Raw genomic sequence first — 12,277 nt, 5'->3', positions numbered from 1 at the left:
AACTGTTTCACCGCCGTAGATTTATTTTACAGTGTGATTGATTGAAGCAAAAGCGGCCATCCATAAAAGGGAGATAGATATACCCTACCCCTGGTTTGGGGTTACCATGGCATCGCATCCTGTCCTGGCTCCATCATAAATACCTCCTGCCACGTGAGTGCAATTGTGTGCAGTACTTTCTGCAAGACCATTTACACTTGAGTAAAAATATACAGTAGTGGTAAAAACTAATATATTCATTTTATCAAGTGTATATGTGTGCTTGCAGGGGTGTGTGCATTTTGCATAATTCACTTTTCTTGGCCACAATCTGTGAGAATACACAAATGGCCATGGCCGGCCTGATGATGCAACAGGGATTTACAGTACACCTACAGTACAGTACATATACGTATATATATATATATGTCAGTTATGTAAATGTGACAATGTTAGTGTTTTATTTTTTATGAGGGCTTGAGCATCAAAATAGGTACTAGTTTTCTCTCGTTAGAATGCACAGAAAAGGGAAAGAAATATGTGGTCATGTTTCGCATAAGAATTGTGAATGATGGCCAAATTTTTTTTAAAAAAGCAGTGTTTTGTCCTAATAATAAAACGTTTCATTTCAATCGTGACTTGATACTATGCACTATAAACATACTCGTCTATACAAATTTGTGGCTGTACCAATCCTGTCTATGACCAATACACCCTCCGGCACAGTAGGTGGCGGTATGCACTTAACACATTAGTTCCGACCCGCCAGAAACACAGAGAAGAAGAAGTAAACATAATTGTATTCATTCGCAATGGAGGAAAAAGACAAGTCTTCATGAGGAGACATCATTTATGCTGAGTATTTTTTTTCGCCTTACAAGCGAAATGGAGCCGTTCGAGTCACCGGACGTGAGCAGTACGGATGACTCCGCTGTTGAAAAAAGTCCAGAACTTTCCGCTGCGATGCGGGCTAAAATAGAAAGAAACCGACAGCAGGCATTAATGCTCCGACAAGCCCGAATAGCGAGCCGGCCTCTGGCAGCGACACAAGGCGGGACTTCGGCAAAAGTTTGCAGAACCATTGACTCCGGTGCTGGCTTTTTCATTGAGGAGGAGGGTGAAGAAGAAACCCAAAAGACGATTAAGGTTGTACACCAGCCAGGTAAGTGCTTCTTTTTAATCATTCGTTTGTGTGTGTGAATGAAAGTCTATTATTCTGTCCTGTTTATTGGTTGCAGCTCCAGTCATAGAGCCAGACTACCTTGTGTGTGATGACTGTCAAAAACCCTTTATGGACTCCTACCTCAGCAACAGCTTTGACCTGCATGTGTGTGACAAGTGCAGGTACATACTTTGCTGGGTGGTTGTAAACCTCATCATGATTTGATTTTGCCATAAAACTGACCACATTTCTCCATTAGAGACAACGATGAGAAACACAAGTTGATCTCCAGAACGGAGGCCAAGCAGCACTACCTGCTGAAGGACTGTGACATGGACAAGAGAGAACCTCCGCTCAGGTTTATACTGAAGAAAAACCCGCACAATCCACGCTGGGGGGACATGAAGCTCTACTTGAAACTACAGGTAGTGTACTGTGTTTATCTATTGTAGTTCTCACTTCTAGTCCGCTACTCTGGTCCAGTACAAAAATACCTGGGGGTTATTTGAGTGCGATTTGGTTAGCATTCACACTTGTATTTTTGTCATTGGACCAAATGATGATATAATGATATTCATTTTTGGGGTGGGGGCAACTGGTTGGGTGTCCCCTATTGGTTGGGGGTCTGAAACAGTTGGCTTTTACACTTTCTGCACTCGAGTTCACCTTTAGGAACAGTCAGTATTCGCAGTCACACAGCCATAATTACTTTAAGTGGCAATGCCTTACAAAGTGCAAAAATGCATTTGAAAAACTGTTTTATTGAGTGTGGTTGCTTAAAAAAACAAAGAAAAAGCAAAACAGAACAGAGTTAATGCTTTGATGCCTACAGACCTGAGCTCCTGTAAAGTAGTCCTAGGCCTTGCACAGTATGTTGTTGTCATGGATGAAGTCTGCTAATTCAGAGGCATATTTTTCCAAGCATTTTATCCCCAATATAATTTTTCCGCTATCAATTTTTCATTCGCTATCAGACGTATTTATATACATAAAATATACAATTTTTTTTTCTGATGGATGACTGTAACCTTTTATATTTTATGTCTATACAGCCCTAGAACACAACATTCTGTGTCCCTTGAAAAATCTGTCCAAATCATCATAAATGGCTGGTACCGAGAGGGACAGCTTTTAATTAAATGAGTTAAGAAAGGCTTTCCTAGTTTAACCCAATAAACCAAAACTGTAATTTTTATTCGTTATAGAAAATATATCACAATAACAATATAATAACAATATAACAATGAAATGTCATCAAAGTCTTGTTTGTGTGTTAGGTAGAGAAGCGATGTATGGAGGTGTGGGGTTCGGAGGCAGCCCTGGAGGAAGCCAAGGAGACAAGGGAAGGAAATAGAGAAGTGCAGAAACAAAAACGCTTCAACAAGAAAGTCAAAGGTTAGTTCACTTTTGGAGCCCAAAGCTCAAATCATTGAAATATGAAAACTCCAGAATTTTTATAGAAGATTTATTGTAACCAAGAGTTGGAATAAAAAGAGGCAGATAATAAATGCACGTAATGAGCCTATCCTAGCTGTCTTCAGGCGAGAGGCGGGGTACACCCTGGACTGGTCGCCAGCCAATCACAGGGCACATATAGACAAACAACCATTCACACTCACATTCATACCTATGGACAATTTGGAGTCACCAATTAACCTAGCATGTCTGGCCAGTGCCAATGTTAATGTCGCTTTAGCATGGTTAATATACAGGTGACATATGTAAATGGGGCGTTGATAGGTTTTGCTGAAGGCTGTGTAGATGGTTGGATTCTCAGTTGGATTTGGATCAAGGGAACATATGATGGTCCAAAAGCGTGACATTGTTCCTCTGGAAGAAGTCCTTTGTCAGGCGGTTATTGTATATACGAACTGCACCGTTGTGCTGCTGAAAAGGCCAGTCATTACCATCTTGGTCATGCTAGTAAGGTTGGAAGACTCAACTTTTCCACCTTTCAATGTTCCATCTTTGGTGCTCTCATGCAAATTCCAAATGGGGAATTTTGTGGTGTTGGAGACGTGGCCAGAGAAGCCGATGCTGTCTGGTTATTGGACTGCGTTTGGCACTAGTAACATTCATTTGGGCTGTGGGTCGCCCAGTGTCTTGATCTCGTCGTCTGGCTCAGGACAGGTAGGGGGCAAAAAAAAAAAAAGTGTAGGTCAGGGTCTGCGTGGAAGACCCAAACCATTAACCTCACATCAAGCAGCCAAACCTACAACATCGAAATAGAATCAAATATCTTGTAAAATGAAGAATGTGCTTATCAGAGCTGCGCAGAGCAGTGAGGAGCAGCATGTGGACCAAAGACACCAGCGCTCACCAACATCAGTACGGGCCAGAGGTGGTGGTCGATCCGGAGGAGGATCTGTACAAGAAAACCTGCACTACCTGCGGACATGAACTTACATATGAGAAGATGTAAACTGACATTCCATATTTGATACCTCTACTCGGAAATAGATGGTTTCCTCAAACTGTTCAGGCCTGAATAAAGCCAATGGACAAAGTTGGATATTGAAAGCAGTCATGCATGTTTAATACATAACTGCCAACTTTAATTTATATATTTGAGCTCACTAGATTGCTGGAACCATTAGGTATTCATCTGCAGAACGTCCAACACTGCCCTGATACAAATGGGTTAATCATAGGGATACATATTTCATGTGCTTTAGACATGCTGCAAATGTCCATATGTAATTGGACGATTCAAAAATTGAGCCACACCAAGTTCAGGGCTCTTCTGGTGTTGAAATGTGTTTTTTGCAATTTTAGTTAGGCGAATGCATTCGGAGATTAATGAAATGGCACACAAGTCAGTTTGGTATGAAATGTTTTACTCTTGCAATCGTTTAAAACTCAAATTTCTTGTGAATCTCTGAGTCATTAAATAAAAAGGCATCTTCGTTGGTGTCAACTTTCAACCCCTCAATCTCATCCTGTGAAGACAAATCAATGGATCAAGCGTCAATGTGAAAGTTGTAAATGTGCGCATAGCAAGTTTGTATAAACATTTTTCTTCATTGATTATGGCGCTGTTATACAATAGTTGCAACTGCTGAATAAAATTGTCAGTGTTGAAACTCATTACTCAACCATCTGAGATTTATGAATCTAATTCTAGTACAGTAATCCCCATTTGGCTCCATAATATTCCTATGGAAGTATGCAATTTGAATTTGATAAATCCAATACAAAATAGTTAAAAAATTAGAATATGCAGCGGTTTTCAGTTTCCCTGAGACCCCCACAGTCTCGCTACATTGCATACCTATGGACAATTTTGATTCGCTGATTAACCTAGCATGTTTTGGAATTCCGGTGGAAAACCGGAGTACCCGGAGAAAACTCTATGCAAACTCTACACAGAGATGGCCAAGGGTGGAATCAAACTCAGGTCTCCTAGCTGGGAGGCCTGAATGCTAGCCACTAGTCCGCCCAGCAGCCCTGTTAGCAAACAGTACGGTATATTACAGCATAAAGTATCCATGGTACCACTTACTTGCATAAAATACTTTTCAATGAGGTTGTGTGCTGCCTGGTACACCATCTCATTTTCATGGTTCTGCAGACCTTCAATGCGATCCATTCCTCCCAGCTCTTCAACCAGCAGGCTTAGTTTCTCGATTTCGCCGAGCTTCTCTGCTGCCTAAAATTGAAACCATCAGTCAGCTTTCACGTCAAGCGCGGCGTTTGACTGCCTCACCATGTAGACGTTGTTGATGGCATCCAATATGACCAGAACAGTTTTGGCATCCTTTACTTGCAGCAGATTGATGATTGCCTCAAGTGCCCCACTATGCACCAACTGGACCACCTGCTCCACAGTGCCCCCGCTGGTAATGTTAGTCACTGCCCACACTGCCTCCCTTTGAGTCTTGAAATCTCCCTTTAGGAAGAACATTTGGTAAATTGCCACTTGTTCATGTCTTGGGTTTACTTTGACATTTGAACATGACTTACATTTCTAAGTAATTCTACCAGAGGGGGGAGCAGGCCACATGTGATTAGCTGCTGGATTTGCTTACACGGCCCCGCTGCGATGTTTGACAATGCCCATGCGGCTTCCTTCTGCACACTGGCCTTTGGGTTCCTCATTAGCTGGGGAAGGACACCAAGAACTCCAGCATCAATGGCCGCCTGCGTCTGCAGGTCTGAGCCACTCACAATGTTTCCAATGGCACGAAGGGCAGGCGTCTGAGGTGGACAGGTTTAAAAAAATAATAAATAAATAACAGGTTAACCAACTATTACTGTAAGAATCAGACAAAGTTGTAGTTACCAGGACGCTCAGCTCCTTCTGGCTCATGAGCTCCACCAGCCGATGGACAATGCCAGTTCTCACTACTATATCAATGCGATCATTGTCACCGTCTGTGAGGTAGGAGATTGCCCAGCATGCATCTGACAGGATGTCCTTGTCTCCATGGTGGAGAAACTGGATCAGAGTAGGAAGCACCTGCAGGAGTTGCACTGTAGTTGTGATATAGATCCAAATGAAACATTCCAAGTACAATAAAGTCAGATAACACTGCCGTCCTATGCACAATTCCGACTAGTCTCGCTAGAAAACGTGATCCTGCCAGCCAAGTACCTGTTGGACTGCAGACAAGGGTGGAAATGGATTTTTATTTCTGCACAAGTTTGACAAAGTCCATGTGAGGTTACGCAGATATCCAACCTGGAAATGACAAGATATGATGTATGGCAGCCACCAAACATTTTTTGGTGCAATAAAACTAAATCTTACAGGGGTATCCGGAGCGACACGTGCCAGTAAGGCTGGAATGACATTACATTCAATGAGGACGTCTCTATATGCTGGGCCATCACCTGTGCAGATATTAGACAAGATGGAGTCACAGTCAAGTGCTTTATAAGAGACAGCCTTATGAATGTCAATATGTAGCCTACGGTTGTACCCCGCATCTCACCCGAACTCAGCTGGGATAGGCTCCAGCACCCTCATGAGGGTTAAACGGCACAGAATATAGATGGAAATGTGAAAATACATAATTTCACCTGCAATGTTGCCAAGAGCCCAGACAGCTTGTTCACTGATGTGCAACAATGGCGAAGCCAACAAAGAAATGAAGCTGGGTACAGCACCATGCTCTACCACCTACATATGGACATTAGAGTACATTAGATTTTCTAATCATTCCGACATCTTCAAACAATATTTCAGCGAGTCCTAAATGTGTGACAAAGCAGTGCTCTTACCTGCTGCGTATGCCAAGATGTTCCAGAGGCGATGTTGGTCAGAGCCCAAGCTGCTTCAAACTGAAGCGCGGGCTCATCATCCATACCCAGGAAGAGCACAAAGCGGGACAGGAGTCCAGTGTCTATGATCTCCTTCAGAGGAGGGTCACGCTCTTGAGAGAGTAGTTTTCTGGATAATAGGAGCGGTATCAAAAGTGATTACTTTTAAAACCATCTCTCACCAAATTAAAACTGATCATAATTTTGGTGGGGCTTTTTTTAGTTTGTTACCGCAATTACTTGTGAGCCACACTTTGGACACCCCTGGGCTAGACTATAGTGTCCTCACGACCCGCTAAAAAACAGGGGTCTCAAACTCAATTTACTTGGGGGGCCACTGGAGCTAGGGTCTGGGTGAGACTGGGTCGCATCAGGTTTTCCAAAAAAAAAAAACCCCAAAAACCGCATTTATTAAAAACAAAAAAACTTTGCTTTGGTTCCAATTTTCTACAAGAAAAGCTCTGATAAAACATTCCACTGTTTTCAAATATCTTACTTTTTATTTTTCTACACAAAATATGAAAAATAAACAAATCAAGAATAAAGAAAATCAATCAGTAATAAATAAAATAAAACGGCAAATAATAAAAACTTAAGAAACCACATATAGTTGGTGGGTAGACAAATTATTTTTTTTCAGATTAAAATTAAAGCATTATTAGAGCCCTGTAGACATGACAAAACACGACTATAGTCACATTTATACTCTTTTTATTTACAACATATTGCGCAACTGCAGGGTCTTGAGACACATGCTAACTCGCAAACTAGAGAGCTAGCGACCTTCAAGTTATTTCCTTTGAACTTAAATAGCCAAAAACTTACCACTTCCACACGGATAGGGAGGATAACTATTAACAGTTATTTAACCTTTAACATGAACATTAATCAAACGTAATAATTTTTTCTGGGTACATGATACCATACAGCATCCATATCAAACTTGCGCGGGCCGCACTAACATTAAACTTTCATATCAAGGCGGGGGCCTCAAACTCGTGTCCTGCGTGCCACATTTGGCCCGCGGGCCGCATGTTTGAGACCAATAGATTTTCACATTGTGCCCCAGTGGACGGTTCACATAGCAGGGTGAATAAATGTGCTTCCCCCCCTAGCTGCTGTTACTAATACAAAAATGTATAAAATATAAATTATATTTCTCACCTAGCAGCCTGGCATCCTCGAGTTTGAGCATCCTTGCAGTCAGAGTTGACAGCTTTTATAATTTCCTCAATGCTTAAAGTTGGGACCTAGAAAGGACAGCCAGGTTTAGGGATTACATTAGTGTGATGCCATTTAAATGCCGCTTTAGGAAGATGAATTCAAGTGTAGTTCAGCTGACTTTGTCGTCGGGGATGTAAGTTGGCGAGAGGGTCTCCTCGTCCGGCAGAGAGGACAAAGTAATGTGTCGTCTCTTCATGAGGTTCTCATTCTTTTTGGCTTTCCGCAGCTCCACGCACTCAGACACCCTCTTTTCTTGGAGTTTCTGGACAAAAACACAACCAAGCTAGGCACAAGCGAAATGATACAATGATATAATATTATTAGTCGTCAAAAACTCACAGCCGGGTCTTTCCCCTTGTTCTTGTATTTACCGAGACGCTCCTTGGTGACATCCTTAGTGGGCATGGTAGGTAGAGCAGTTTCGGGAAACGTCCACAATAATCGCAAGTGTGAAGTGAACGTTGTGTGGCAATATTATTAATGACACGGCAGGTGTAAGCAATTAACTCATTAACACGGTGCCTGATCAAAAAATGGAAAAGAAGTTCTCATAAATCACGATTCACCTCAAGAACTAATACACTGACATGTATTTTTTATGTATATTTTAAAGGAAACGTTATACGTTTGCCAATAAAGAACACAATAGATCCTGAGTGGTCATAGCTCAATTTTAACGATAGATGGCAGCATAACGCAATTTCCACCGGTTTTGTGACGTCATGAATGACTGTGATGGAGTCTCCTCTTCCTCGATTATCAGGAAAGGCTGAAGAAAATGAGATGTATTTTTTTTTCCTACACTAATTGTTGGAGAAATGCTCGCCCTGAGTACCCCAAGTCTTTGGGGTGTAAGTTGTTTTTCCTTCTATATCCTATTTATTTTTAATGTGTCTTATTAACTTAATAAAATATATTTTTGTAGCATTCAGGCACCTTTGAAGAGCAAATGAACTCCCATTAATATATTCATTCATTCATTCATTTTCTACCGCTTTTTCCTCACAAGGGTCGTGAGGAGGGTGCTGGAGCCTATCCCAGCTGTCTTTGGGCGAGAGGTGGGGTACACCCTGGACTGGTCGCCAGCCAATCACAGGGCACATATAGACAAACCGTGTGGACTATGTCAGTTTTGGCGACTCAATATACCCCAATTCATATCTCCTAACGCCCCATGATGCAATGTGGACTACCACTGTTCTTCGATCCAAATAATAAGCTTTCCTCTGTTCTTTCTTTGCCCGTCATTATTTCTGTCCATGTCTTCGTTCCTTTTTTTTTGACGTCCTGCCAAAAGCCCCCTGCACATTCTCCACGGTTCCCAGAACAATGTGAGGTGACTATGGGAAATCATTAATATAGATCAAGCTGCGTCAATACACTGCGTACACACATAAACTGGTACATAATAGGCCTGCTGCGCATCAGATAGTGAAAGGACGTTTAATTCTCTTGGCTACTGAAAGTTCAACACATAGAAAATGATACTTTTTAACTCAATGGCAGATTATTCTTTCAGTTTTATCCAGGATGTTTCATTTTTCCTTTCACTTTTGTTCTTCATCATTGATTCAATTAATATTTCATGTTGCTCCTTCAATACCTGCCTGTCAATAAGAGAGACAACACACACCTCAGGTCAGGTCCAATCCATCAAACTGACTCTGCGGTTTTGTACGTGTGCGTGTTGAATAGATAATTTGTTTCTGCTGACAAAGCTCTTAGGCTGCATAAACAGGTTGCAGGCTCAACAGCTGAGCAATCCAAATAAGCCATTTATCATTTCTCATCGAATCACATGCCTAGTCATGAGATACATGCACACATAAGGCACAGATGACATGTAGTGCATCTTTCTAGCTGGTGTTTGTCTCACCAAACATTACACTAACATTACTGACATCTAGTGGCTAGTGTGGAATACTACACTGTCTTTGAACGCCTTATATTTGTACAGTATTTTAGTTTAATTAGCCATGTTTACTCTTGAAAATGCTTAATTTAGGCAACAATATGTAACATTAGCTTAAATATGTTTTGCATTACATAGGCCACATTCAAGCACGAAATAGCATAGTTTATAAATATAAATGTATCTGTATTATGTTTTAAAAATAAATGATTGGAACAAATTATATGGTTTACAGTGTAAAAAAATAGACATTTTAGGGCTGTTTATAGGTGTCACCACTTTTATTTGTTAGGGCCTACTGTATTATTATTGTTCTTTTCTCTTGTTTGGGTTTTCTGTGTTGCAAAAAATGCTACATAATGAAAGAAAACCAAAAAAATTCAGTATTTTCATGTGATACTCACGGAACGGAGTTCTCATGATGTGTGGTGAGATAGACTGCGTTGACATCTCGCATCTTATCACACAAAATCAAATCAAAAATTGTTCTCCAAGTCTATTCATCAATGTCTTTGAAAAGTAAACAGGAAAGAGCTAAAAAAAAAATGCTACTGCCGTCCTAACCCCAAGCAGATGTGTCATGCAGAGGTGTTACACTTACTGCTGTTTGAGAATGTAGTAAAAAGCCATGAAAAGCTTTCCCTTCATTGTCCTCCAACCTCCCAAGTCAAACTATCATCAGCATGCAAGTGGAAGGCTTGCTATTCTACATGTGCTTTCAAAGCAACGGCACCATTTCATCACATTGGTGACGTGCAGTAAAAAAGCGAGAGGCAACTTTGTAATGGGCTTTTATGAGTTGCAGTGTTTATTTATGTGGAAACAAGATGCTGGTTACGCATGTGCTGGACTTCAAACAAGTGTACTGATGCTGCTGATGCTGATGGTCTGCAGGGGAGATGTAGACAATATGGACAGAATGTGAGACACAGCACAATATCAGTCAAATAGATTGGTTAAATTAAAGTAAATTAATTGGTTAAATCGGGCGGCACAGCGGTCGAGTGGTTAGCGCGCAGAACTCACAGCTAGGAGACCAGGTTTCGATTCCACCCTCGGCCATCTCTGTGTGGAGTTTGCATGTTCTCTATATGTTGTTGTTGTCTATATGTGTCCTGCCACTGACCACACCGCTCATCCAAAGTCAACTGGGATAGGCTCCATCTTGCTTGTGACCCTAAAAGTGGTATTAAAATAGACAAATTGGTTGGATAGAAAATTCATTCATTCATTCATTTTCTACCGCTTTTCCTCACGAGGGTCGCCGGGGTGCCGGAGCCTATCCCAGCAGTTAGAAAATTAATTAATCAATAAATTAATGGGAGTTCATTTGCTCTTCAAAGGTGCCTGAATACTCCAAAAATATATTTTATTAAGTTAATAAGACAAATTAAAAACAAATAGGGGGCGGCACAGCGGTCGAGTGGTTAGCGCGCAGACATCACAGCTAGGAAACCAGGGTTCAATTCCACTTTCGGCCATCTCTGTGTGGAGTTTGCATGTTCTCCCCGTGCATGCGTGGGTTTTCTCCGGGTACTCCGGTTTCATCCCACATTCCAAAACCATGCTAGGTTAATTGGCGACTCCAAATTGTCCATAGGTATGAATGTGAGTGTGAATGGTTGTTTGTCTATATGTGCCCTGTGATTGGCTGGCGACCAGTCCAGGGTGTACCCCGCCTCTCGCCCAAAGACAGCTGGAATAGGCTCCGCGACCCTCGTGAGGAAAAGCGGTAGAATATGAATGAATAGTCTTCCATTTATGGTCTTCCATTATTGACTTCCAACTGAACCTTAATTACTGATCTTAAGACAAACTTCTTCAGGTTTTTGGAACAGCTATTTTCCATGCCCCATTACACAAAACAATGTCATAAAGGCCTGCTTAAATGAGTTTGATGTGGACGAACTTCATAAACAATAATAATGAGCAATAATTCAAATCTCAATTCAAACCTTTGCAGACTTTCCTCCATTTAGTGTAGTGTGTCATTATATGTACATGTTTCTGCCCACACTGACGGGGGAAGAGAATCAAAGCAGGTCAAAAGGGTGGGGGGCTTCAAAGGTGAACGTGAAGTTCACACAGATATAGTGCTCAGACGACAGGGGGCCAGATAGACAGTCATAGACTCCATAGACAGAGAGAGCCCACATAGAGATGTACACATAACACACACACACACACACAGGGTGCAGGGTGAGCTGATGACAACAATAACATCCTTCATTCCTGTTGTGTGTCTATGGTTAAAAAAGGCAGCTGGCTCCCAGACTGGAAAGCGTAGTCAAGGGCTCTTAGGGTGACTTGGAAGGGGGAGTGATTGTTGTCGGGGGTACAAGCAGGTATCAGGTGTTCTGAGCTGAAAGGCCCCATGCATGGGCATCCTATTCCCTTGCTGGCCAGGCCTTGACTCAAAACAGACAGACCAGGTAATACTAGAAGGTATTGATGGCTTGAAGGTTTGAAATACATGCAGAAGTGTTGAGGTAAAAACAGATGATGTTGTCTTTGCATTCGCAAAATACACAGGCGAGGTAGTGTAATGATGGAGTCCATCCATTAATTTTTTATACTGCTGGTCCTCACTAGAGGTATGCTGGAACATATCCTACCCTGGACTGGTCACTAATGATCGAGTCGATTGAGCTTATTCCTTATGTCTCATGTTATTCTCCATGAACCGGGAAGCTAAATATCCAAGAAATCACACAACTGTAGTTTTTTTTTCTCCACTT

General features: G+C 41.6%; 2 protein-coding genes across 3 annotated transcripts; one reads left to right on the top strand and one right to left on the bottom strand.

Moving 5' to 3' along the window:
• The first annotated feature begins 774 nt into the window (after positions 1 to 774).
• Positions 775 to 4,375, top strand: xpa (xeroderma pigmentosum, complementation group A). Its single transcript, XM_058089620.1, has 5 exons — positions 775 to 1,141; positions 1,218 to 1,323; positions 1,401 to 1,566; positions 2,419 to 2,536; positions 3,409 to 4,375. Exons 1-5 carry the CDS (start codon positions 832 to 834, stop codon positions 3,561 to 3,563), a joined length of 855 nt encoding a protein of 284 aa, XP_057945603.1. The 5' UTR covers positions 775 to 831; the 3' UTR covers positions 3,564 to 4,375.
• On the bottom strand, positions 3,961 to 8,129 carry kpna7 (karyopherin alpha 7 (importin alpha 8)). Of its 2 annotated transcripts, XM_058089608.1 has the most exons (12): positions 7,967 to 8,129; positions 7,746 to 7,889; positions 7,568 to 7,653; positions 6,365 to 6,533; positions 6,164 to 6,263; positions 5,892 to 5,974; positions 5,736 to 5,822; positions 5,424 to 5,600; positions 5,105 to 5,338; positions 4,848 to 5,030; positions 4,644 to 4,790; positions 3,961 to 4,080 (listed from the first exon to the last, which is right to left on the bottom strand). In XM_058089608.1, exons 1-12 carry the CDS (start codon positions 8,030 to 8,032, stop codon positions 3,994 to 3,996), a joined length of 1,563 nt encoding a protein of 520 aa, XP_057945591.1. In that variant the 5' UTR covers positions 8,033 to 8,129; the 3' UTR covers positions 3,961 to 3,993. The 2 variants fall into 2 exon arrangements, with proteins under 2 accessions (XP_057945591.1, XP_057945583.1); XM_058089600.1 differs by having other exon boundaries at positions 5,736 to 5,974.
• Between the last annotated feature and the right edge of the window lie 4,148 nt (positions 8,130 to 12,277).

Source organism: Doryrhamphus excisus, chromosome 1 (genome assembly GCF_030265055.1).
Source record: "Doryrhamphus excisus isolate RoL2022-K1 chromosome 1, RoL_Dexc_1.0, whole genome shotgun sequence".
NCBI classification, from domain to species: domain Eukaryota; kingdom Metazoa; phylum Chordata; class Actinopteri; order Syngnathiformes; family Syngnathidae; genus Doryrhamphus; species Doryrhamphus excisus.
This window is presented reverse-complemented; position numbering and strand designations above follow the sequence as displayed.

Bases quoted from the DNA above. Each gene is read 5' to 3' on its own strand.
- kpna7 (XM_058089600.1), bottom strand. From the start codon at position 8,032: ATGCCCACTAAGGATGTCACCAAGGAGCGTCTCGGTAAATACAAGAAC. The intron at 7,890-7,966 runs GTGAGTTTTTGA...GTTTTTGTCCAG, and splicing joins ACAAGGGGAAAGACCCGGCT to AAACTCCAAGAAAAGAGGGT. The intron at 6,264-6,364 runs GTAAGAGCACTG...GTCCATATGTAG, and splicing joins CATCTTGGCATACGCAGCAG to GTGGTAGAGCATGGTGCTGT.
- xpa (XM_058089620.1), top strand. From the start codon at position 832: ATGCTGAGTATTTTTTTTCGCCTTACAAGCGAAATGGAGCCGTTCGAG. The intron at 1,142-1,217 runs GTAAGTGCTTCT...TATTGGTTGCAG, and splicing joins TAAGGTTGTACACCAGCCAG to CTCCAGTCATAGAGCCAGAC. The intron at 1,324-1,400 runs GTACATACTTTG...TTTCTCCATTAG, and splicing joins CATGTGTGTGACAAGTGCAG to AGACAACGATGAGAAACACA.